The following is a 27,892-nucleotide window of genomic DNA, read 5'->3' on the forward strand; positions in this document are numbered from 1 at the left end:
GGTGTCACGTTAAGCAGGCTGCAACACACTACCATTATATCTCTTACAGCGGTGTCACGTTAAGCAGGCTGCAACACACTACCATTATATCTCTTACAGCGGTGTCACGTTAAGCAGGCTGCAACACACTACCATTATATCTCTTACAGCGGTGTCACGTTAAGCAGGCTGCAACACACTACCGTTATATCTCTTACAGCGGTGTCACGTTAAGCAGGCTGCAACACACTACCGTTATATCTCTTACAGCGGTGTCACGTTAAGCAGGCTGCAACACACTACCATTATATCTCTTACAGCGGTGTCACGTTAAGCAGGCTGCAACACACTACCATTATATCTCTTACAGCGGTGTCACGTTAAGCAGGCTGCAACGGGCTGAATGCAGGTAGAAAGACAACGAATAGAGCAGAAGTGATTTGTTACTCTACGAGGGGGGAGAAACTGAATTGGTTTCTAGTGTGTTGTGTAGATTGTGTGTGAAATGTAGTGTGTGTAGGTAGCGTGTGTATTGTGTGTGTGTATTGTGTGTGTGTATTGTGTGTAGGCAGTGTGTATTGTGTGTAGGTAGCGTGTTACAGGCGAGGCTTTATGTCTGTGTGACTTAGTGTCCATGGTAACCCAGAATAGACAGATCACCTTCGTCTTTCTTCTCCTCCTTAGCTCCTCCTCCGATCATCTCTCCCACCTTCTCCTTCACCACAACAGCTAGACAGAGGGAGAGAGAGGGGGGCTGTCAAACATGCACTTGCACCTTCTGGCTCCACATGATGAGAGAATTGGTGGAATTTACTCTTGTTATTTCTTGTTAGGGAGCTTGTATCAGCAAGAACTGTCATGACGTGATGCCACAGAGTCTTTGCAGATTTGTCCATTTCTGGTAGAAATGAGCTCCTCTACTTTGAAATCTACACAAACCCAAATAACTCATATTAGAAGTCTGAGCAGTGCCAAAAAGTACAGAGCCAAGTTTTTTCAAAAATGAACTTATTTGGTTTAAGAATGTTGTTGACTCATCAACTGCAGCGCCGTTTAACATTCCAAAGCCCAGTTTGAACGTTTTGAAGGCTGATAACACAAAAATGAACACTAAATTAAAGCCCAACTATACATTAGTCCATATAACAACCCATTTTGCTGTGCTTTAGGGTTTAAACTTATCAATGCTTCACATGAATGACCCCCATCATTCAACCAAGTAAACAAACACCATCGTCCACTTCTCTTCCAGATATCTTTTTCTCACCTGCTTTGTCAATCACTGCATCCACCTGCTTCCCTGATCCTTTCAGAAAGTCCATCTCTGTGTTCTGCACTCTGTCGGAGTGTGTGTGAGAGAGAGTGTGTGTGAGAGAGAGTGTGAGAGAGTGTGCGTGTGTGTGGATGGGTGTGGGTGTGCATGGGTTTATATGAGGTTGGCAGAGAGGCTTACAGAGGCCACCCCTTCATCACACACCCCTGTCAAGTCACACACACCCCTAAGGATGCAGGCCGCTTTTATTGTTGGTGTCAGTATGGAAAAACCCAGCAGTGGAACTGTAAATACCGTAGAGGGAGAGAAGCCTCATAACTTTATTAGGACCCTCAATTAAACACTGTTAGAACAAATATGATATACAGATACGTGCAGCACATAGGCACACAACCCTTATTCAGGTAATAATTATTCATTACGTGAAGATGCACATGATACAGTACATTATTACAGATGTAGGATCTTCATTTGATCACCCTGTTGCAGGAGAACTTTCCTGCAATGCAGGACATTTTTTACCTGTAGTGTATTTGAAGTTTGAAAAACGCTTCTGAAGTTTGTAATTTCCACTTAGAAATTTCAGTCTTGATTTCCCCATTGTCGTTAATTATAATAATCCACATAATATTTCACCTTTCTTTTGGACTTTACAGCATTCCCAGAAAGCATGGATTATTGAGTCAATTCTATAAAGTCCAAAAGTTATGGGTGGAGCTAGACAGTTGGCTGTCAGAAGTATTACAATGTAAACCTACTTTTAATCCGTCTGTCTTGATATTTTAATACATAGCAAATAGGAGTGTAGTGATATACCCAACGGGCTGGACGATTCTCTTCTCATCATTTATCTAGAAAAAAAGCATATACTAATAACCTGCATATCAATCAATCCTCCATTAATAACACAATAGAAAAATCTAATGATTTATTACTGAAATAGTATGGGCGACCGAAAAAAACTAATTTGGACAATTTAAGGCCATGTGGCAAACAATAACGCAGGCAGTAGGGATGGGGGTGTGAGCAGGCAGTAGGGATGGGGGTGTGACCAGGCAGTAGGGATGGGGGTGTGAACAGGCAGTAGGGATAGGGGTGTGAGCAGGCAGTAGGGATGGGGGTGTGACCAGGCAGTAGGGTTGGGGGTGTGACCAGGCAGTAGGGATGGGGGTGTGACCAGGCAGTAGGGATGGGGGTGTGACCAGGCAGTAGGGATGGGGGTGTGACCAGGCAGTAGGGATGGGGGTGTGACCAGGCATTAGGGATGGGGGCTTGACCAGGCAGTAGGGATAGGGGTGTGACCAGGCAGTAGGGATGGGGGTGTGACCAGGCAGTAGGGATGGGGGTGTGAGCAGGCAGTAGGGATGGGGGTGTGACCAGGCAGTAGGGATGGGCGTGTGAGCATGTGGGTCTGGGCAGATGAGATGTAGTCGTTGTTTGTGTGCATCTGTAAGTTGTTGTTCGTGTGTGTATGTTTTTAACTGGTTAATATAAATGTTAATAAAAAACAGTATAGTAAAGTACAAAAAAATATTATAATAATTCACATTTCCTGTTGCTTCAGCAGTATTTTCATGTTGTAGCAAACTGGCTCAAATTATGATCCTACATCTGTATATGCAGGGGAAACAGGAAATACTGGATGTGATGTTCTGAAAGGTCACCAAGCTTTCTGACTCACTGTCAAAACATCGCCATAAAAGCGGACACAAAGACACAAAATCTGACATAGCACGCACTCCTTACAACAGCCCTCTCTCATTGTGTTGTTGGCCCTAGATTGCTGCTCTGTGTTTGTGTGGATTCCATAGGGGTGTTGGCTGTGTGTGTTTCTCCATTAAACCCCTGGCAAGACACTCCTCTGTTTTAATGTGCTCTGGCGTTGGATCAGAGAGTGTAGAGCAGTTTGGAAATCTCATGGTTAGAATGGAACATTGGGCTGGTGATATGTCGTCCCGAAGGATCATTTAAAACACTAAGACTGGGAGTTCTAGAACACTGACGCAAGAGGTTCTAAGTTGGCTTTTTGTTTTCTTCCTGACCTCTCTTGACCCCTCTGTCTCCCTGTCAGCTCCCAGCATGCCGATGGAGGGAGTGACCTCATAGTGTACCTGTAGAGGAGAACAAAGAGCTTGGCTAAACCCCTGGGAGCGGGCACGAACACTCACACGCACGCACGCACACACACACAGAAAACATTGCTAGGACTTGCAGAGGGCAAAGAAAACTATCCAGGATGGTACCACAATATCTCCACGGTAACATAGGCCATACATACTATTATAAACTGCATCATAATTAGTCACTCAAATGGAGAAATGAAGACGACACGGAAGTTTGGATTTCAACAAAACCGTCTTTAATTCACTGGTACTGTTTATAAAATCAGCAAGTCCGCTTCGATGCCAACTACAACGTGGTGTGGGAGTGTTTATGTTTTTGTTTGTGTGCTTTATGAGTGTGCTGTGTGTGTGTGTGTGTGTGTGTGTGTGTGTGTGTGTGTGTGTGTGTGTGTGTGTGTGTGTGTGTGTGTGTGTGTGTGTGTGTGTGTGTGTGTGTGTGTGTGTGTGTGTGTGTGAATTTGAGTGCAGAATAAGGCAACATGCAGTCATTAGTTTCCATTGGTCTCAAAGAAATAACACACACACACACACTCTGTCCCAGGCCTGTTCTGAGTGGCTGAGATGGTTGACGACAGGAGCAGCTGTCGTTAACCATTTACTCTTTTTGTTGGAATCAAAAATCGTTCCCTGTGTGGGATGCTCTTCTATGACAACCCCCTGTCTGTCTGACTAATGCTCAGTGGTGTTACTATGACAACCCCCTGTCTGTCTGACTATTGCTCGGTGGTGTTACTATGACAACCCCCTGTCTGTCTGACTATTGCTCGGTGGTGTTACTATGACAAACCCCTGTCTGTCTGACTATTGCTCGGTGGTGTTACTATGACAAACCCCTGTCTGTCTGACTATTGCTCGGTGGTGTTACTATGACAAACCCCTGTCTGTCTGACTATTGCTCGGTGGTGTTACTATGACAACCCCCTGTCTGTCTGACTATTGCTCGGTGGTATTACTATGACAAGGTTTTTTCCCTTCACAACATCAGGATCCACAGATATCGCGTTCTGCTTTCATCCCTTCCAACCCTGCCAGCAGACCCAGGCCAGAACTAGACCCAGACTTAACCCAGGCCAGAACTAGACCCAGACTTAGCCCAGGCCAGAACTAGACCCAGACTTAACCCAGGCCAGAACTAGACCCAGACTTAACCCAGGCTAGACCAAATCCACTGTAAAGTACTGTGTATATTGATAGCTTCTGTTGTTGTGTGATTCCCAGTCTTTGCAGGAACTTTCTTCCTCTCAGACTATGTCATTTCTAACACGGGACACACTAACTAACAGAACATGTGTATTGCTTTCTGGCATGTCTCAAACACACTCTAACACACACATACCCAACAAACGCACACACACACACACACACACACACACACACACACACACACACACACACACACACTCTGTTCATTGCACGGGTCCCTACAGCAGCCTCTTGTGGACAGAACACTCCTGAACTGCCCTACTACCTGACGAGTCTAACACACACACACACACACACACACCCTCTAACCCCTCTCCTAACCCTCTCCGAACTCTATCCATAGCCATCTCCAAACCCTCTCCTAACTCTATCCATAACCATCTCCAAACCCTCTCCTAACTCTATCCATAACCATCTCTAACCCCTCTCCTAACCCTCTCCGAACTCTATGACAACCCCCTGACGAGTCTAACACACACACACACACACACACACACACACACACACACACACACACACACACACACACACACACACACACACACACACACACACACACACACACACACACACACACACACTACAATCAGATATGATCTCTCTGTGGTTCTGTCATCCTGAATAATCATCGCAGCTGTCTGCTGGCTCGAGTTTCCTTTTGGATTTCGACGTATTATGGATGAACGTCTATTTTTGCCGCATTAATTCTGCGGCTTGCTGGAACATTGTGAATTGTGGTGATGTGGTAACCCTAACCGCACGCTCTGAGCATCACAAGGTCACGCCCAGATCTGGTCAATCCTTCTTCTTCTCTTTTGATGAGCACCAACGAAGGCAGATATCCACACACCTGGGTCCTTTTCAGACATCTATTTCTAGCCATCGGCTGCTAACATCTACCCTGTGTGTGTGTGTGTGTGTGTGTGTGTGTGTGTGTGTGTGTGTGTGTGTGTGTGTGTGTGTGTGTGTGTGTGTGTGTGTGTGTGTGTGTGTGTGTGTGTGTGTGTGTGTGTGTGTGCGCGCACGCAGGTCTCTAGGGTATTGGGAGGTGTGAGGGAGAATATAACACCAGGGGTAACAACATGACAGCAACGACACAAAGGCGGGGAGCTACACGGGGCAGAACACAGTGGGGGGGCAGAAGAGGGTCTCATGGGGTATCAGGAGGCGTATAGAGTTATCTGGAAGAGTCTGTATCTGGTTCGATTCCATCAAGTCACAATAAGTAGAACATCTGGAAGTCTGGAACAGCAGGGCGAGGGGAGCAAGGGACCAACGGAGGGCTGGGGAGAAGAGGTCCCTGGAATGACTAATAGCCGCCCTGAGAGCCCTGAGAGTCAGAGAGAGAGAGAGAGAGAGAGAGAGAGAGAGAGAGAGAGAAGGAGAGAGAGCGAGAGAGAAGAGAGAGAGAGAGAGAAATAATAAATAATGATGTCATGATATCACCATCTTCAGCATAAAGGAAACAGAAATAGTGTGGTTGCTTGTCACTTACCTCTCCTCCTCCTCCTCCTCCCTGCTCCATTCCACCATATTCTGCCTACAGAGGGAGACATTTTACATTAGAGTAACCTTTCCTGAGACCTGAAGACTTGGGTTAGCTCCTAGACCTGGTCTCTAGGCTTTAGCTCACTGAGTAGGTCACAGCTACATCAAGCACATTATCGCTTATGTCATGCTTATGACAGGCTTATGACAGGCTTATGATAGGGTTGAGTACAGCACAGGGCCATTCAGTCCCAGTCTCTGGGCTGAAGTGTCTAATGAAGCAGAGGTTAGCATGGCATAGCTAGCATAGTAGATGTGATATCACCCTCCTTGAGGCCTGAAGTACTGTTGCCCCCACCCAACCAGAGGCATTATTTTTGTAGGCAGCGGTTATTAACAGGAGCAAGCGCTGTTATTTTGACTGTGCATCTTAGACCAGAGAGATCCACGCAGGATAAGTTTATGCCTATGCTACGCCAGAGATGCATAGAGACAGTCTTAAGCTGTGTTATTATCTATAGATACAGCATGGTTAGAGATGGTTATGGATAGAGTTCGGAGAGGGTTAGGAGAGGGGTTAGAGATGGTTATGGATAGATTTAGGAGAGGGTTTGGAGATGGTTATGGATAGAGTTAGGAGAGGGTTAGGAGAGGGTTATGGATAGAGTTCGGAGAGGGTTAGGAGAGGGTTATGGATAGAGTTAGGAGAGGGTTATGAGAGGGTTTGGAGATGGTTATGGAGAGAGGGTTAGGAGAGGGTTAGGAGAGGGTTTGGAGAGGGTTAGGAGAGGGTTAGGAGAGGGTTAGGAGAGGGTTATGGATAGATTTAGGAGAGGGTTTGGAGATGGTTATGGATAGAGTTAGGAGAGGGTTAGGAGAGGGTTATGGATAGAGTTAGGAGAGGGTTAGGAGAGGGTTATGGATAGAGTTAGGAGAGGGTTATGAGAGGGTTTGGAGATGGTTATGGATAGAGTTCGGAGAGGGTTAGGAGAGGGGTTAGAGATGGTTATGGATAGATTTAGGAGAGGGTTTGGAGATGGTTATGGATAGAGTTAGGAGAGGGTTAGGAGAGGGTTATGGATAGAGTTAGGAGAGGGTTAGGAGAGGGTTATGGATAGAGTTAGGAGAGGGTTATGAGAGGGTTTTGAGATGGTTATGGATAGAGTTAGGAGAGGGTTTGGAGATGGTTATGGATAGAGTTAGGAGAGGGTTTGGAGATGGTTATGGATAGAGTTCGGAGAGGGTAAGGAGAGGGTTTGGAGATGGTTATGGATAGAGTTAGGAGAGGGTTAGGAGAGGGTTATGGATAGAGTTAGGAGAGGGTTATGAGAGGGGTTGGAGATGGTTATGGAGAGAGGGTTAGGAGAGGGTTAGGAGGGGGTTTGGAGAGGGTTAGGAGAGGGTTAGGAGAGGGTTAGGAGAGGGTTATGGATAGAGGGTTATGGATAGATTTAGGAGAGGGTTTGGAGATGGTTATGGATAGAGTTAGGAGAGGGTTAGGAGAGGGTTATGGATAGAGTTAGGAGAGGGTTAGGAGAGGTTTATGGATAGAGTTAGGAGAGGGTTATGAGAGGGTTTGGAGATGGTTATGGATAGAGTTCGGAGAGGGTTAGGAGAGGGGTTAGAGATGGTTATGGATAGATTTAGGAGAGGGTTTGGAGATGGTTATGGATAGAGTTAGGAGAGGGTTAGGAGAGGGTTATGGATAGAGTTAGGAGAGGGTTAGGAGAGGGTTATGGATAGAGTTAGGAGAGGGTTATGAGAGGGTTTTGAGATGGTTATGGATAGAGTTAGGAGAGGGTTTGGAGATGGTTATGGATAGAGTTAGGAGAGGGTTTGGAGATGGTTATGGATAGAGTTCGGAGAGGGTTAGGAGAGGGTTTGGAGATGGTTATGGATAGAGTTAGGAGAGGGTTAGGAGAGGGTTATGGATAGAGTTAGGAGAGGGTTATGAGAGGGTTTGGAGATGGTTATGAAGAGAGGGTTAGGAGAGGGTTAGGAGAGGGTTTGGAGAGGGTTAGGAGAGGGTTAGGAGAGGGTTAGGAGAGGGTTATGGATAGAGGGTTATGAGAGGGTTTGGAGATGGTTATGGAGAGAGGGTTAGGAGAGGGTTTGGAGAGGGTTAGGAGGGGGTTTGGAGAGGGTTAGGAGAGGGTTTGGAGATGGTTTGGAGAGAGGGTTAGGAGAGGTTTAGGAGAGGTTTTGGAGAGGGTTAGGAGAGGTTTTGGAGAGGGTTAGGAGAGGGTTAGGAGATGGTTTAGAACATGGTTTAGGTCCTAACAGGACGCTAGCCAGTCAGTGTTTGAAAGCACATTCGCCCTTCATATATGCACCTAGGAACTATATGTTAGGATGAATCATGCAGCATTCGCTAGCCAGCCACCCCACTATAACCTAGAACATCTGACCCGCCCTTCCTTCTCCTGTCCAATAGGCACCTCGTATACAGGCTGAGGCTCCTCCTACCAACGGAACACAGAGGAAACAAACACAACAACAACAAAGGGTTAGCAACACAACACCAACAACAACAACAACAACAACAACACCAACACAACACAACCCAACACAACACCAACACAACAACAACACAACACCACAACAACAACACCAACACAACACAACCCAACACAACACCAACACAACAACAACACAACACCACAACAACAACACCAACACAACACAACCCAACACAACAACAACAAAGGGTTAGCAACACAACACCAACACCAACACAACACCACAACAACAACAGCAACACAACAACAACACAACACCAACACAACACCAACACAACAACAACAAAGGGTTAGCAACACAACACCAACAACAACACCAACAACAACAACAACACCAACACAACGCCAACAACACAACACAACACAACACCAACACAACACAACACCAACAACACAACACAACACCACAACAACACCAACAACACAACACCACAACAACACCACCAACACAACACAACACAACACAACACCAACACAACACCACAACAACAACATCAACACAACACCACAACAACACCAACACAACACAACACCAACACAAAAACACAACCCAACACAACACCAACAACATCAACACAACACCAACAACATCAACAACATCAACACAACACCACAACAACACCAACACAACACAACACCAACACCACAACAACAACATCAACACAACACCAACAATATCAACAACAACCCAACACAACACCAACACAACACAACACCACAACAACAACAGCAACACAACAACAACACAACACCAACACAACACCAACACAACACCAACAACAACAACAACACCAACACAACACCAACAACACAACACAACACAACACCACCAACAACAACAACACCAACACAACGCCAACAACACAACACAACACCAACACAACACAACACCACACAACACAACACCAACAACACAACACCACAACACAACACAACACCAACAACACAACACCAACAACACAACACCAACCCAACACAACACAACACAACACCAACACAACACCACAACAACAACATCAACACAACACAACACCACAACAACAACACAACACCAACACAACACCAACACAACACCACAACAACACCACAACAACAATATCAACCCAACACAACACCAACACAACACCAACACAACAACAACACAACACCACAACAACAACATCAACACAACACAACACAACCCAACACAACACCAACAATATCAACACAACCCAACACAACACAACACAACAACAACAACATCAACACAACACAACACAACAACAACACAACACCAACACAACACCAACAACACAACACCATAACAACAATATCAACACAACACAACACCAACAGAACACCAACAATATCAACAACAACCCAACACAACGCAACACAACACCACAACAACAACAGCAACACAACACCAACACAACACCAACAACACAACACCACAACAACAATATCAACACAACCCAACACAACAACAACAGCAACAATATCAACACATCCCAACACAACACAACACAACACAACAACAACACAACACCAACATGACAACAAAGGGTTAGCAACACAACATCAACACATATTCATATGGAGAATGTGGAGTGAGTTACAGGTCTACCATTATAGAGCTACCATCAAATCTAATCTGCCTGAATTTCTGAAACACTGGCTATTAAAGGAGCTGCCATTCCCCTGTCTGTCCGTCTGTCCGTCTCGGTCTAGGTCTCTGTCTCTGTCTCTGTCTCTGTCTCTGTCACTGTCTTGGTCTCTGTCCATGTCCACCCGTCCGTCTTTCTATCAGAGCAGCGGTACTGTGGGAAATAGCGACACCAAGTGGTGAAACAACAGACTGCTCTTGTGGCGTCATCATGGCACGACCATCTGACACCGACTGAAGGATGTTGACTGTTATGCTTTTTGAGTCTGCATTCATGTCGTTACTCAATTATGTTGTTATTCAATCTTGTTGTTACTCAACCTTGTTGTTACTCAACCTCGTTGCATTTCTTATTCTGTTGTAACCCTTTCAAAGGGGAAAGGGGAAGAGGGATACCTAGTCAGTTGTACAACTGAATGCCTTCAACTGAAAAAGGGTGCTGTGTCACCTGATTGATAGTCTCGCGAGGCCCGAAGCCTGGGCTTTCAGATGCTACCTGATTGATAGTCTCGCGAGGCCCGAAGCCTGGGCTTTCAGATGCTACCTGATTGATAGTCTCGCGAGGCCCGAAGCCTGGGCTTTCAGATGCTACCTGATTGATAGTCTCGCGAGGCCTGAAGCCTGGGCTTTCAGATGCTACCTGATTGATAAGGTCAAGTTATTGTGTCTAGTATTACGTCAACGGTCCTAATCTGCCATTCCTTACCAGTTATTGTGTTGATTGATCACTTGTATATTCTTGTTCACATTGACCTGTCAGTCACTAATAATTGATCAATCATTCTTTCATCTGTTGTCATAGTAACTCACCGCTTGTCCGGTATTCTCCATGCCTCCCTGTAAGAGGTCAGCTCCAGCAGCAGTGGGGTCCCCGACGATGTTCGCCTGGTCGCGGTTAGCAACTAACAACACAGAGATCAATTTATCCATCAATCAGATCCCCAAATAATGTGTGTGTGTGTATGTGTGTCCGTGTGTGTGTCTTACCTATGTTTACCCCTGCGTCCATTCCCTCCTTTGTCTTTGAACCTGAGGACAGAAAGACATTACAACACATCAGTATATTACAATCATATTGCAATTGATATGTGAAGGATGATCAGGCATCAGTTTTGTGATATACTATGTAAACACAGACTAGGAACGAACTACTGTGTTAATGAGTGCAGTAAACAGAAATCTGCTGTCATCTTCAAGTATTATAGTTATTTGGTGAGGAGGTTTTTGGCCACCCAGTAGCAGCACACTGTATGTCACTCACTTTAAAATCCAAAGGGATGATATTATTTTATGATTCCTCTGCTCCATAATATCAGTTTCCCCCCTTCCTTTCTTTCTACAACCCTTTCTCTCTCTCTCTCTCTCTCTCTCTCTCTCTCTCTCTCTCTCTCTCCAACCCCCTCTCTCTCTTTTTCTCTTTCTCTCTCCCCCTCTCTATCTCCCTTTTCTCTTTCTCTCTCCCTCTCTCTCACTCCCTCTCTCTCCAACCCTCTCTCTCTCTCTCTCTCTCTCTGTCTCTGTCTCTCTCTCTTTCTCCCCCTCTCTCTAACCCCCTCTCTCTCTATTTCTCCCCCCCTCTCTCTCACCCCCTCTCTCTCCAACCCCCTCTCTATCTCTCCCCCTCTCTCTCTCTCTTTGTCTCTCTCTCTATCCTTCTCCCCTCTTTCTCTCTCCTTCTCCCCCCTCTCTCTCTCCCTCCCCCCTCTCTCTCTTTGTCTCTCTCTCTGACGTTACAGTATTATACATTCCTAGGCTGATTAAATAGTCGTTATGCAACCAGCTGGATAGAGGGAAAGAAAAAGGGAGGGATAGAGAGAGAAATAGATAGAGGGAGGGGGGATGGAGAGAAAGAGAGAGCCTACAGGGATGATGCACGAGCAAATCCAGCAAAAAACGGTATAATTATATATCTATTTCACATAACCAGTACAATTATACATCTATTTCACATAACTAGTATAATTATATATCTATTTCACATAACCAGTATAATTCTACATTTATTTCACATAACCAGTATAATTATACATCTATTTCACATAACCAGTATAATTATATATCTATTTCACATAACCAGTATAATTATACATCTATTTCACATAACCAGTACAATTATATATCTATTTCACATAACCAGTATAATTATATATCTATTTCACATAACCAGTATAATTATATATCTATTTCACATAACCAGTACAATTATATATCTATTTCACATAACCAGTATAATTATATATCTATTTCACATAACCAGTATAATTATACATCTATTTCACATAACCAGTATAATTATATATCTATTTCACATAACCAGTATAATTATACGTCTATTTCACATAACCAGTATAATTATATATCTATTTCACATAACCAGTATAATTATACATCTATTTCACATAAGCAGTATAATTATACATCTATTTCACATAACCAGTATAATTATATATCTATTTCACATAACCAGTATAATTATACATCTATTTCACATAACCAGTATAATTATATATCTATTTCACATAACCAGTATAATTATACGTCTATTTCACATAACCAGTATAATTATACATCTATTTCACATACAAAAACACATGTTCCATAGCACACAGTTGATTGGATATGAGTAGTCTCACGTTCTCTCTCTACAGTACCTCTCTCTCTTCCCGCCCTCTTTCTCTCTCCTCCACACTTTCTCAGAACTACAGATGCCTCACTTCATCTATCCTCCGTTTGTCTCTCGTTTTCTTTCTGTCATACCTCTTTCTCTCTTTCTCCCTGCACGCTTCTCGCTCTCTGTGAGCCACGTGACGAGCTGCGCAGTGCTGCAGCAGACACACACCAACACGCACAGTGGCACACACACACATTGCAGCATGGCTAGGACAAAGTCTCCTTCTCTGAGTCAGAGGAGCACCCCTCCTGGGTACAGCTTCTATCTATTACGTGTGTTTGTGCACAGCAAATTCTCCAGTGTAAAAAACAACAACAACATTGACAGTGTTAAATCAACACTGAAAGTGTTGCGTCTGTGGACCCATATAGACACTAGAACATTGTTAAATTAACACACTGCTTAGTGTAAAACATTATTCAAATATTTCCCAGAGTACCTTTCAAGTAAATTGTAGTTATCACCCATGACTGTATTTGTTAGCGCTTGTTGCATTCATCCATTTACAGTCCTGAAGACTTCAACAAATTACATCCTAAGTGAATATGTTATTTATTTAAAAATGTTATGCAATACCATACATATTTCATTATGTCTTATTTTCAAGGCCTAGTTTAACATCAATACAGGGGATTGAAACTCATACACATCACTTTAAACCAAAAACCACACCTATCATTATCAATTTCCCAGCATGCTTTATTGCAGGTTGATTTTCAGAGTTGTTTGTTTCAATATCTATGTTTGTGCATGTACACCGATTGATTGATTCATCTTATGCTACACGAACACACTAAGACAGTCGTGAACAAAGCCTATTCCCCATCAGGAGACTGAAAAGATTTGGCATGAGTCCTCAGATCCTCAAAAGGTTCTGCAGCTGCACCATCGAGAGCATCCTAACTGGCTGCATCACTGCCTGGCATGGCAACTGCTCAGCCTCCGACCGCAAGGCACTACAGAGGGTAATGCGTATGGCCCAGTACATCACTGGGGCCAAGCTTCCTGCCATCAAGGACCTCTATACCAGGCGGTGTCTGAGGAAGGCCCTAAAAATTACAGCCATCCGAGTCATAGACTATTCTCTCTACTACCGAATAGCAAGCGGTACCAGAGTGCCGTCTAGGTCCAAAAGGCTTCTAAACAGCTTCTACCCTCAAGCCATAAGACTCCTGAACAGCTAATCAAAGGGCTACCCAGACCCCTCTTTTATGCTGCTACTACTCTCTTTAATAACTCTACCTACATGTACATATTACCTCAATTACCTTGACTAACCGGTGACTCTGCACATTGACTCTGTACCGGCACCCTCTGTATATAGTCTCGCTTGTTATTTTACCGCTGCTGTTTAATTATTTGTTACTTTTATTTTCTATTTATCTATTTTTTACGTAACACTTATTTTTTATTTTTTTATTAACTTCTTAAAGAACTGTTGTTTAAGGGCTTTTAAGTAAGCATTTCACCGTAAGGTCTACACCTGTTGTATTCTGCGCGTGTGACAAATAACATTTGATTTGATACGTAAAATACAGTACCAGTCAAAAGTTTGGTCACACCTACTCATTCAAGGGTTTTTCTTAATTTTAACTATTTTCTACATTGTAGAATAATAGTGAAGACATCAAAACTATGAAATAACACTTTTGAAATTATGTAGTAACCAAAAAAGTGTTAAACATATCAAAATATATTTTATATTTGAGATTCTTCAAAGTAGCCACCCTTTGCCTTGATGACAGCTTTGCACACTCTTGGCATTCTCTCAAACAGCTTCTTGAGGTAGTCACACGGAATGCATTTCAATTAGCAGGTGGGCCTGGTTAAGGATTAGCCACTTTTTTCAATTTTCGCCTAAAATGTCATACCCAAATCTAACTGCCTGTAGCTCAGGCCCTGAAGCAAGGATATGCATATTCTTGGTACCATTTGAAAGGAAACACTTTGATGTTTATAGAAATGTAATATAACACAATAGATCTGTTAAAGGATAATACCAAGAACAAACCAACTGTGTGCCTAATTTCTTTATTAATAACTTTTCATGTTCAAAATTGTTCACTCTCTTCAAAAAATAGCATGGTATTCTTTCACTGTAATAGCTACTGTAAATTGGACAGTGCAGTTAGATTAACAAGAATTTAAGCTTTCTGCCAATATCAGATATGTCTATGTTCTGGGAAACTTTCTTGTTACTTACAACCTCATGCTAATCGTTTTAGCCTACGTTAGCTCAACCATCCCGTGGAAGGGACCCCGATCCCAATGAAGTTTTTAAAAGATAATTTGTGGAATTTCTTTCCTTATTAATGGATTTGAGCCAATCACTTGTGTTGTGACAAGGTAGGGGTGGTATACAGAAGATAGCCCTAATTGGTAAAAGACCAAGTCCATATTATGCCAAAAACAGCTCAAATAAGCAAAGTGAATCTACAGTCCATCATTACTTTAAGACATGAAGGTCAGTCAATGCAGAACATTTCAAGAACTTTGAAAGTTTCTTCAAGTGCGGTCGTAAAAACCATCAAGAGCTATGATGAAACTGGCTCTCATGCGGATTGTCACAGGAAAGGAAGACCCAGAGTTATCTCTGCTTTACGGATAAATTCATTAGAGTTATCAGCCTCAGAAATTGCAGCCCAAATAAATGCTTCAGAGTTCAAGTAACAGACACATCTCACCATCAACTGTCCAGAGGAGACTGTGTGAATCAGGCCTTCTTGGTTGAATTGCTGCAAAGAAACCCCTACTAAAGGACACCAATAAGAAGAAGAGACTTGCTTGGGCCAAGAAACACGAGCAACGGACATTAGACTGGTGGAAATCTGTCCTTTGGTCTGATAGATCCAAATTTGAGATTTTTGGTTCCAACCTCTGTCTTTGTGAGACACAGAGTAAGTGAACGGATGATCTCTGCATGTGTGGTTCCCACCGTGAAGCATGGAGGAGGAGGTGTGATGGTGTGTGGGTGCATTGCTGATGACACTGTCAGTGATTTATTTAGGCTTCAAGGCAAACTTAACCTGCATGGCTACAACAGCATTCTGCAGCAATACGCCATCCCATCTGGTTTGCACTTAGTGGCACTATTATTTGTTTTTCAACAGGACAATGAACCAACATACCTCCAGGCTGTGTAAGGGCTATTTGACCAAGAAGGAAAGTGATGGAGTGTTGCATCAAATGACCTGGCCTCCACAATCACCCGACCTCAACCCAATTGAGATGGTTTGGGATGAGTTGGACTGCTGAGTAAAGGAAAAGCAGCCAACAAGTGCTCAGCATATGTGGGAACTCCTTCAAGATTTTTGGAACAGCATTCCAGGTGAAGCTGGTCGAGAGAATTCCAAGAGTGTGCAAAGCTGTCATCAAGGCAAAATATGTTTACTTTGAAGAATCTCAAATATAAAATATATTTTGATATGTTTAACACTTTTTTGGTTACTACATGATTCCATATGTGTTATTTCATAGATTTGATGTCTTCACTATTATTCTACAATGTAGAAAATAGTCAAAATAAAGAAAAACCATTGAATGAGTAGGTGTGTCCAAACTTTTGACTGGTACTGTAAATGTTTCTGAACTAATCCAATCAGTTAGTTAGAGTTGAAGTTTCAGGCCCCTCTATTAGCGTAAAAGTAGGCCCTCAAAATAAGGCCTTATGAAATAGGTATGGTATTGTTTTAAATACATATATTTTTTATGATAAGATGTTTGCTTAGGATCTCACCTGGGGAACTCCATAGGACTGAAAGTGGATGAACGCAATAACCATGTGTCTGTCACCATTGGAGGCTGGTGGGATGAGCTATAGGAGGAGGGGCTCATTGTAATGTCTGGAATGGAATGAATGGAACGGTATCAAAGATATGAAACCACCTCCTATATCTTCTCCCATCAGTCTTCTCTGTTTGTCACTAACAAATAAAGTAATTGGTGGTAACTCTACAATGTACTCGAAAAGCCAGGCGTATCTAAATAAGGCTTTCCACTAAGCAGTGTGTTAATTTAACACCATTCCGGTGTCTATATAGGTCCACAGTTTCAACCTATTTCAGTGTTGATTTAACACTGTGTTAATTTGGTTTTTTGAATACAGGTGTCACGCCCTGGCCTTAGTATTCTTTGTTTTCTTTATGTTTTTTAGTTAGGTCAGGGTGTGACATGGGGAAGGTATGTGTTTTTGTATTGTCTAGGGGTTTTGTATGGTAAAGGGGTCAGTGTCTTGTCTATGTTGAATGTTTGTTGCTTGTCTATGCACTTACGTCCTTTAGCTTCACGGTCGTTTGTTGTTTTGTTTAGTTTGTATTCAGTGTTTGTTTCGTGTTTTCCCTTCTCTAAATAAAAGAGAATGTATTTTGCACACGCTGCGCCTTGGTCCTCTCTCTCACCCATAGACGATCGTGACAACAGGAGAACTTGTTGTGTTCGCTCTACGCCATGTGGTGTTTGTTGGTGTTTTCCAGCAGGATTCATCTCAGTCTTATTACTTGTTGGTGTTTTCCTGCAGGATTCATCTCAGTCTTATTACTTGTTGGTGTTTTCCTGCAGGATTCATCTCAGTCTTATTACTTGTTGGTGTTTTCCAGCAGGATTCATCTCAGTCTTATTACTTGTTGGTGTTTTCCAGCAGGATTCATCTCAGTCTTATTACTTGTTGGTGTTTTCCAGCAGGATTCATCTCAGTCTTATTACTTGTTGGTGTTTTCCAGCAGGATTCATCTCAGTCTTATTACTTGTTGGTGTTTTCCAGCAGGATTCAACTCAGTCTTATTACTTGTTGGTGATTTCCAGCAGGATTAATCTCAGTCTTATTACTTGTTGGTGATTTCCAGCAGGATTCAACTCAGTCTTATTACTTGTTGGTGTTTTCCAGCAGGATTCATCTCAGTCTTATTACTTGTTGGTGTTTTCCAGCAGGATTCATCTCAGTCTTATTACTTGTTGGTGTTTTCCAGCAGGATTCATCTCAGTCTTATTACTTGTTGGTGATTTCCAGCAGGATTAATCTCAGTCTTATTACTTGTTGGTGATTTCCAGCAGGATTCAACTCAGTCTTATTACTTGTTGGTGTTTTCCAGCAGGATTCATCTCAGTCTTATTACTTGTTGGTGATTTCCAGCAGGATTAATCTCAGTCTTATTACTTGTTGGTGATTTCCAGCAGGATTAATCTCAGTCTTATTACGCACAACTCATCAGATAAATATGATGGTGCGGTGATGGTTCAACGTGATGTGTATGAAGAGAGAGGAGGAAGGGAAGCGCTACTAAGGTACACAATAGTACATTTTGGTAGATAGAAGGTGCTCTTTGGTAAAAGGGGTAAATTGGTCATCAAAAAGAAAGGAGGACCAAGGCACTCTTCATACAATTAATTAAAATGCTTTTGGCAAAGCTGTTCAAAAGAGGACATTGTATTATTGTTTTGTACACCCTGACGAAGGCCATGCAGCCGAAACGCGTCGGATTTTCAAAACTTTGTTTCTATTGAACATGCCATACTAATAAAGGCATTTTAATTAATTATATGAAGAGTGCCTTGGTCCTCTTTTCTTTGTGGGTATGAGTTTCAACCACCTCTATTGGGGTAAAACTAGGCCCTCCATATACATATGGTATTGGGTTGTATTTATTCATTGTTTTGATAACATAGTGACTTAGGATCTCACTTGGTGAAATCCATAGGACTTAAAATGAATGAATACAACAACCAGGTCTCTGTCACTAACAAATACAGTCATGGGTGGTAACGCTACAATTTACTCAAAAGGCAAGGCTCTAAGTCTGTACACTAAGCTATGTGTTAACTTAACATTTTTCCAGTGTTTATATGGGTCCACAGATTCAACACTTTCAATGTTGATTTAACACTCTCAGTGTTCATTTCATTTTATTTTACACAACTTCCTGTGTGTGTGTGTGTGTGTGTGTGTGTGTGCATGAGGATTCGTACAGTGTGAGTGTCACGTTCCTGACCTATTTATGTTAGTTCTTATGTGTGTTAGTTGGTCAGGACGTGAGGTTGGGTGGGCATTCTATGTTTTCTGTTTCTGTGTTGGTTTTGGGTTGCCTGGTATGGCTCTTAATTAGAGGCAGGTGTTTGGCGTTCCTCTAATTAAGAGTCATATTTAGGTAGGCGTTGTCACAGTGTTCGTTGTGGGTGATTGTCTTCACCACACAGGACTGTTTTCGGTTTGTTTTCGGTTTGTTTTGTTCATCGTTGTTTTTGTGTAGCCTGTTTTCTCTAGTCGTGCGTTCTTCTTGTTACATGTAAGTTCGTCGTCTAGGTCTGTCTACACCGTTTGTTGTTTTGTTAGTTTATTCAAGTTCGTGTTTTTTCGTTAATAAATATGTGTTCAAACTCCACTGCGCCTTGGTTCCCTCAATACTCCTCCTTTTCGGTCGAAGAGGAGGAGGACCGCTGTTACAGAATCACCCACCATTCCAGAGCCAAGCAGCGGAGTAAATGGAGTAAGGGACAGGAAAAGAAGGAGGAATGGACTTGGGACGATATATTGGACGGGAAAGGTTGCTACACATGGGAGGAGATCCTGGCTGGTAGGGATCGCCTCCCATGGGAACAGCTGGAGGCACTGAGGAGAGCAGAGGCTACCGGAGAGAGGAACCGGAGTTATGAGGGAACGTGTCTGGCACGGAAGCCCAAAAAGCCCGTGAGTAACACCCAAAAATTTCTTGGGGGGGGGGCTAAGAGGTAGTGGGCCAAGGGCAGGTAGGAGACCTGCGCCCACTTCCCAGGCTTACCGTGGAGAGCGGGAGTACTGGCAGGCGCCGTGTTACGCAGTTAGAGCGCACGGTGTCTCCTGTACGAGTGCATAGCCCAGTCCGGGTTATTCCACCTCCCCGCACTGGTAGGGCTAGATTGGGTATTGAGCCAGGTGTCATGAGGCCGGCTCAATGCGTCTGGTCTCCAGTGCGTCTCCTCGGGCCGGCATACATGGCACCTGCCTTACGCATGGTTTCCCCGGTTCGCCTACATAGGCCGGTGCGGGTTATTCCACCTCCCCGCACTGGTCGGGCGACCGGGAGCATTCAACCAGGTAAGGTTGGGCAGGCTCAATGCTCAAGAGTGCCAGTACGCCTCCACGGTCCGGTATTTCCGGCGCCACCTCCCCGCCCCAGCCTAGTACCTACAGTGCCTACACTACGCACTAGGCTACCAGTGCGTCTCCTGAGCCCTGTTCCTCCTCCACGCACTCTCCCTGTAGTGCGTGTATCTAGCCCGGTGCCTCCAGTTCCGGCACCACGCACTAAGCCTCCTGTGCGTCTCCAGAGCCCTGTACACACTGTATCTTCTCCCCCTACTAATCCTGATGTGCTTGTCCTCAGCCCGGTGTCACCAGTGCCGGTACCTCGCACCAGGTATAGAGTGGGCTTTGAGAGTACAGTGTGCCCTGTCCCTGCTCCCCGCACTAGTAGGAAGGTGCGTATCCTTAGCCCGGTGCCTCCAGTTCCGGCACCACGCACCAGGTCTACAGTGCGCCTTATCCGGCCAGAGCCATCCGTCTCCCCAGCGCCATCTGAGCCATCCGTCTCCCCAGCGCCATCTGAGCCATCCGTCTCCCCAGCGCCATCTGAGCCATCCGTCTCCCCAGCGCCGTCTGAGCCATCCGTCTGCATTGAGCCTGCAAAGCCGCCCGTCTGCATTGAGCCTGCAAAGCCGCCCGTCTGCCATGAGCCTACAGAGCCGTCCGCCAGACAGGAGCCGCTAGAGCCGTCCGCCAGACAGGAGCCGCTAGAGCCGCCCGCCAGACAGGAGCCGCTAGAGCCGCCAACCAGACAGGATCTGCCAGAGCCGCTAACCAGACAGGATCTGCCAGAGCCGCCAACCAGACAGGATCTGCCAGAGCCGCCAACCAGACAGGATCTGCCAGAGCCGCCAGCGAGCCATGAGCAGCCAGAGCCGTCAGAGAGCCATGAGCGTCGAGAGCCGTCAGCCTGCCATGAGCGTCGAGAGCCGTCAGCCTGCCATGAGCGTCGAGAGCCGTCAGCCTGCCATGAGCGTCGAGAGCCGTCAGCCTGCCATGAGCGTCGAGAGCCGTCAGCCTGCCATGAGCGTCGAGAGCCGTCAGCCTGCCATGAGCGTCGAGAGCCGTCAGCCTGCCATGAGCGTCGAGAGCCGTCAGCCAGCCATGAGCGTCGAGAGCCGTCAGCCAGCCATGAGCGTCGAGAGCCGTCAGTCAGCCATGAGCTGCCCTTCAGCCAGAAACGGCTATTTACCCAGAACTGCCCCTCAGTCCAGAGCTGTCTCTCTGTCCGGAGCTGCCTTTCAGTCCGGAGTTGCCCCTCTATCATTATCTCCCTCTCTATCTTGATCTACCTCTATATTCTTATCTATCCCTCTGTCTTGATCTATCTCTCTGTCCCGGTGCTGTCCCTATTAGTGATGTTACTAAGAAGATTTTGTGGGGGTAAAAGGAGGGTGGACATTCTTAGAGGGAGATGGAAGCTAGGATGGATTATGGTGGGGTGGGGACCTCGCCCGGAGCCTGAGCCACCACCATGGTTAGATGCCCACCCAGACCCTCCCCTAGACTTTGTGCTGGTGCGCCCGGAGTTCGCACCTTATGGGGGGGGTAATGTCACGTTCCTGACCTATTTATGTTAGTTGTTATGTGTGTTAGTTGGTCAGGACGTGAGGTTGGGTGGGCATTCTATGTTTTCTGTTTCTGTGTTGGTTTTGGGTTGCCTGGTATGGCTCTTAATTAGAGGCAGGTGTTTGGCGTTCCTCTAATTAAGAGTCATATTTAGGTAGGCGTTGTCACAGTGTTCGTTGTGGGTGATTGTCTTCCGTGTTTGTGTATGTCGTTGCACCACACGGGACTGTTTTCGGTTTGTTTTGTTCATCGTTGTTTTTGTGTAGCCTGTTTTCTCTATTCGTGCGTTCTTCTTGTTTCATGTAAGTTCGTCGTCTAGGTCTGTCTACACCGTTTGTTGTTTTGTTAGTTTATTCAAGTTCGTGTTTTTTCGTTAATAAATATGTGTTCAAACTCCACTGCGCCTTGGTTCCCTCAATACTCCTCCTTTTCGGTCGAAGAGGAGGAGGACCGCAGTTACAGTGAGTGCGTGACCGTCTGTCTGTCGACAGCAGGTATGGGCAACCGACGGCCCCCCTTTTGTAGGCCTGCTTATCAATTTACCCCCAAATTCTATAATAATATAAATATATGCTTTTGGGAAATCAGTCTAGTATATAGATATTGAAAAATGTATTTGACAATGGAAATATATTGGATTATCTATGACAGGGATGGACAACTGGCAGAGATCAATTTCCAATTTTTTTCTTTTTTGGAACTCAGTCGGGCTTTCAACTTAATGTTGAGTGTTAGAATATTAGAATACAAAAGGCTGTTCTGAATGTGGTTGTGCATCAGCAGTCTTTCTCTTGTTATGTCCGTCACTGACAGTCACTCAATTAGCCTATGTCAGCTAACATGTTTTAGATCTGTAAGTTAGCCTAGCCAGCTAACTAAACTTGTAGCAATAATGGTCAAATTACCGATTTTGTTGATTTTGTTAATCACAGATATCATGTTCAAAACTGAAAAACATTATCTCCAGCCCATGGCAAAATGAAAACATTATCTCCAGCCCATGGCAAAATGAAAACATTATCTCCAGCCCATGGCAAAATGAAAACATTATCTCCAGCCAATGGCAAAATGAAAACATTATCTCCAGCCCATGGCAAAATGAAAACATTGTCTCCCGCCCATGGCAAAATAAAAACATTGTCTCCAGCCCATGGCAAAATGAAAATATTGTCTCCAGCCCATGGCAAAATTAAAACATTATCTCCAGCCCATGGCAAAATGAAAACATTATCTCCAGCCCATGGCAAAATGAAAACATTATCTCCAGCCCATGGCAAAATGAAAACATTATCTCCCGCCCATGGCAAAATGAAAACATTGTCTCCAGCCCATGGCAAAATGAAAACATTACCTCCCGCCCATGGCAAAATGAAAACATTGTCTCCCGCCCATGGCAAAAGGAAAATTTTGTCTCCCGCCCATGGCAAAATGAAAACATTGTCTCCCGCCCATGGCAAAAGGAAAACATTGTCTCCCGCCCATGGCAAAATAAGTAGAATTCCAGGAAATTAACTTTAACATGTAAAGGTTTTTTCTCCCTGTCAAGAGGGGGGCCGCTAAAATGTTTTACAAAATTTAACTTAGGGCCCCCAAACGCTGACTTTATGTGTGGGTATGGATCTGGGTACATATTGCGGACCCTCATGATGAGTTCAGATTTTTTGTGGCCCCCACCCCCATTAGTTGCCCATCCCTAGTCTACAGTATCCAAACCAATACAGTGTTCTTTTTCTAGCTGTTTAGCAGCAGGGTATACCCCTGAAAGAGAGCACCTCTGCAGCCAATGACCTGTGAAATGGCCATACGCATATGAGCGCACACACACACGCACACGCACGCACACGCGCATGCACACTTCTGCTCCAGTAAGCTTTGAGTGGATGACCTAGTTAGAGAGGAGTTGCATTCTGGGTAAAATTGCATTGCATTTTGTGATAGAAGTAATAATCCATACATGATTTGTTTTGATTGGATCAACTCTGCTCCCCCTGGGTCCTGGCGCCCTGACACACGCACGCACGCACGCACACACACACACACACACACACACACTCTGCTGACATCTGCAGTCTCAGTTGATAGATTACACACACAAGTTAAAATAAATATATATATACATACATAGTGCCAAATAAGGGTTCTTTGGCTTGTAACCATAGCGCATCCATTTTTGGCACTGTAAAGAACGCTTTTTGAAGGTTCTATAAAGAACCTTGCACATAAGGTTCTAAATGGAACTTGTATGATGCAATAAAGAAACCTTTATTGACACAAAGCCATATTCAAATCTTTCACAGGACATTGTCAATAGCCATAAACTTGCATGACGATTGACAGCATAACACAACACATTAGATAAACTGGAATGACACTCTCATTCACGGGTGCACAAAAAGAGCTTGAGTAAACCACGCCCCAAAATATTCTATTGAGCTGTTGGCCCTACATTTAAATGATCACTAAAAGAGTCATTACGGTTCCACATAGAACCATCACCCTTCCATTTGAGGAACTGTCTTTTTTTAATGTGTAGATACAATAGGTTTTCAGGAACATGAACAGGCAGGTATAATAGTGGTAAGAGTATTGGGCCAGTAACCGAAAGGTCACCAGTGAAGTTATAAGGTGAAATAAATCTGTCGATCTGCCCTTGGGCAAGGTACTTAACCCTAATTGCTGAATAATGGCTGATCTCTCGGAGTGGGATATCCACAAAATACATTTCCTCACCACACACTTGTACAGGTTACACAAATGTAAGCACCCCCTTCACCGAACCTCTCTCGATCTATCCATCTCTTTCTCCATCTGTTCATCTCTAAGCTATGGGGTGGGAAGCAGCCAGCTCAATGACGTAACTCCAGGGTCTATTCTCTCTCTCTCTCTCTCGCTCTTTTAAATGTACACAGAACAAAAAGATAATCACAACACGTAAAGTGATGGTTCCATGTTTCAAGAGCTTGTAACGGTTGTCCTCCTCCTCTTCATCCGAACCAAAATGCAGCGGATTGTGAAGACATAATATTTATTAAAGTAAAGATGGAAAAACACGAAAACGAAATACACTTGACTAATAAACAAAATAACAAACGGAGTAGACAGACCTGGACGACGAACTTACATAAACACGAAGAACGCACGAACAGGGAAAATAGCCTACACATAAAATAATGATGAACAAACAAACCGAACAGTCCCATATGGTGCGACAAACACTGACACAGGAGACAACCACCCACAACGAACACTGTGAAACAACCTACCTAAATATGACTCTCAATTAGAGGAACGCCAAACACCTGCCTCTAATTAAGAGCCATACCAGGCAACCATAAACCAACATAGAAACAGACAACATAGAATGCCCACCCAAACTCACGTCCTGACCAACTAACACATACAACAAACCAACAGAAATAGGTCAGGAACGTGACAGAGCTGAAATAAAAGATTCCAGAAATGTATCTAGAATTTTGTTCACAAATTAGTTTGCATCCCTGTTAGGGAGCATTTCTCGTTAGTAAAATAATCCATCCAGTTGACAGGTGTGGCATATCAAGAAGTTGACTAACCAGCATGCTACTTACACGGGTGCCACTTGTGCTGGGGACAATGAAAGGCCACTCTAAAATGTGCAGTGTTGTCACACAACACAAGGCCACAGATGTCTCAAGTTTTGAGGGAGTGTGCAATTGGCCTGCTGACTGCAGGAATGTCCAACAAAGCTGTTGCTAGAGAATTGAATGTTAATTTCTCTACCATAAGCCGCCTCCAATGTCATTTTAGAGAATTTGGCAGTACGTTCAACTGACCTCACAATGGCAGACCACGTGTATTCCGTCATGTGGACGAGCAGTTTGCTGATGTCAACGTTGTGAACAGAGCTCCCCATGGTGGCAGTGGGGTTATGGTACGGGCAGACATAAGCTACGGACAACGCACAGAAATACCGTGATGAGTTCCTGAGGGTAATTGTGAGGCCCATTTTTTACAAGGTATCTGTGACCAACAGATGCATATCTGTACTCCCAGCCATGTGAAATCCATAGATTATGGCCTAATGAATTAATTTCAATTGACTGATTTCCTTCTATGAGCTGTAACTCAGTAAAATCGTAGAAATTGTTGCATGTTGCATTTATATTTTTGTTCAGTATAAATCGTCATTGATTTGGCTACGTATGAACATTGAACTGAGCCAATAAATGTAATTGCACCCCCCCTCTATTTCTCTCTTCCAGTCGCTCCCTCTGTCTGTTCCCTGGCTGCAGGGTAGTTAGTCATCAGCAGTCACACACTGGCCTGCAGCATGCGTGGACACACACACACACACACACACACACACACACACACACACACACACACACACACACACACACACACACACACACACACACACACACACACACACACACACACACACACACACACACACACACACACACACACACACCAGGAAGAGAGGATTGCTGCAATGCTCAGCTGATCCTTGCCCCCCCCACCCTGCCACTCACAAATAATAAAAACACACACACACACATGTTCCACCAGGTTCCATCCCGTTATTCTGTAGTGTTAGCTTTAGCTGTCAGACTGAGGGGTCAGGGATGCACAAGCCTGTGTGTGTGTACCCTGTTCCTAGCGCAAACCCTTTGGCCCTCACACAGGCTAACCTTGAGCAGTGACGCACATACACACTCACACACACACTGGTGAATCCCTTCTCACAGAATCAACCTCTCACAGTACTGTGGACCCTGTCTAATTGTCTGGTGGTAGCAGCCTTGGCATGGTCTTATCTAGGTTATAACATGTTATAGCGCTCTTATGAACGGCTGCAGTCCCACCAATGTCACACTACATCTTCCCCTCTCTCCCCTCCTCTCTCTATTCTCTCTATCCTCTCTCTTTATCTCATCCTCCTCTCTATTCTCTCTATCATCTCGATCCTCATCTCTATCATCTCTATCCTCTCTATCCTCCTCGCTATCATCTCTATCATCTCTATCCTCTCTCTCTCCTCCTCCTCTCTATTCTCTCTATTCTCTCTATCATCTCTATCCTCATCTCTATCATCCCTATCCTCTCTATCCTCCTCGCTATCATCTCTATCATCTCTATCCTCTCTCTCTCCTCCTCTCTATTCTCTCTATCCTCTCTCTCTCTCTCTCTCTCTCTCTCTCTCTCTCTCTCTCTCTCTCTCTCTCTCTCTCTCTCTCTCTCTCTCTCTCTCTCTCTCTCTCTCTCTCTCTCTCTCTCTCTCTCTCTCTCTCCCCTCCTCTCTATCCTCTCTATCATCTCTATCCTCCTCTGTATCCCCCCCTCTCTCTCACACACTCTCTCTCTCTCCTCCTCCTCTCTATTCTCTCGTTCATCTCTATCCTACTCTCTATCCTCCCTATCCTCTCCCTCTCTCTCCTCCTCTGTATCCTCTCTATCCTCTCTCTCTCTCTCTCTCTCTCTCTCTCTCTCTCTCTCTCTCTCTCTCTCTCTCTCTCTCTCTCTCTCTCTCTCTCTCTCTCCTCCTCTCTATTCTCTCTATCCTCTCTATCCCCCTCTCTCTTCTCCTCTCTATACTCCTCTCTTAATCTGATTCCTTCACTCCATGTCTTCCTCTGTCCCTTTACTATTTTCTTCATCCATGTCTCTACCACACCCCATCTCTTTCTTTCTGTCCCTCTCTCCTCCTCGTTCTCTCTGCACCAGTTCTGCAGTATTCTGCCTCTGTTCCTTGGCAACCCCATCCCCTCCCCCTTCCTCACTGTTACTGTCCCAGACTGGTGTACCCATGGGACACCTTTATCATGCCCACACACACACTCACACACTCATTGCGGTGCTGTGGGTACACTTACCTACATACATGACACCCTCCTTGGTCTTAGCGGCTGCACCCTCCACCCCAGCCTTGGTCTTCTCCGCAGCGGCCACCACCCCCTCCTTGGCCATGCTGAACCCCTTCATCAGTACATCCATCCTGGGATAGGTCTCTCCTGGGCTTCCCTGCTCTGAAACGGGCCTGCTGGCTGCTGGCTGGGCTGGTCACACAGACTGTGTGTGAGAGAGGTTGTGTGTGAGAAAGAGAGTGTGTGTGTCAGTGACTCCTCCTCCAACAGTGGTGCAGAGAGAGCGATGGAGAGAGAGAGAGAGAGAGAGAGAGAGAGAGAGCGCGATAGAGAGAGAGGGAGGACTGCACTTCAGGGCTACAGGATGCAGACTGAGAGAGAAGAGGAGAGAGAGACTGAGCGGACAGAGAGAGAAGAGAAAGTGTGAGGAGAAATTAAGAGGAAGCAGGTGTGCATGTGATGGAGAGAACGATGGACAGAAAGACAGAACCTGCTGGTTGCTGCAGCATATTTAAGTCACGC

General features: G+C 44.6%; 1 protein-coding gene across 2 annotated transcripts; it reads right to left on the reverse strand.

Annotated features, from left to right (window-relative positions):
- Nucleotides 1-3,588: 3,588 nt before the first annotated feature.
- On the reverse strand, nt 3,589-27,867 carry LOC129823899 (synuclein-like). Of its 2 annotated transcripts, XM_055883025.1 has the most exons (6): nt 27,380-27,867; nt 11,218-11,259; nt 11,041-11,132; nt 8,505-8,528; nt 6,074-6,118; nt 3,589-5,908 (listed from the first exon to the last, which is right to left on the reverse strand). In XM_055883025.1, exons 1-6 carry the CDS (start codon nt 27,498-27,500, stop codon nt 5,888-5,890), a joined length of 345 nt encoding a protein of 114 aa, XP_055739000.1. In that variant the 5' UTR covers nt 27,501-27,867; the 3' UTR covers nt 3,589-5,887. The 2 variants fall into 2 exon arrangements, with proteins under 2 accessions (XP_055739000.1, XP_055739088.1); XM_055883113.1 differs by lacking the exon at nt 8,505-8,528 and having other exon boundaries at nt 27,380-27,864.
- Nucleotides 27,868-27,892: the final 25 nt, after the last annotated feature.

This window comes from Salvelinus fontinalis, chromosome 1 (assembly GCF_029448725.1).
Source record: "Salvelinus fontinalis isolate EN_2023a chromosome 1, ASM2944872v1, whole genome shotgun sequence".
Classification (NCBI taxonomy): Eukaryota; Metazoa; Chordata; class Actinopteri; order Salmoniformes; family Salmonidae; genus Salvelinus; species Salvelinus fontinalis.

Excerpts from the sequence above, each read along its gene's own strand:
- LOC129823899 (XM_055883025.1), bottom strand. The coding sequence starts at position 27,500 with ATGGATGTACTGATGAAGGGGTTCAGCATGGCCAAGGAGGGGGTGGTG. Across the intron at positions 8,529-11,040 it reads TGGAGAATACCGGACAAGCG|GAGGAGCCTCAGCCTGTATA; the intron begins GTGAGTTACTAT and ends TTCCGTTGGTAG. Across the intron at positions 5,909-6,073 it reads GAGGAGGAGGAGGAGGAGAG|GGCTCTCAGGGCGGCTATTA; the intron begins GTAAGTGACAAG and ends TCTGACTCTCAG.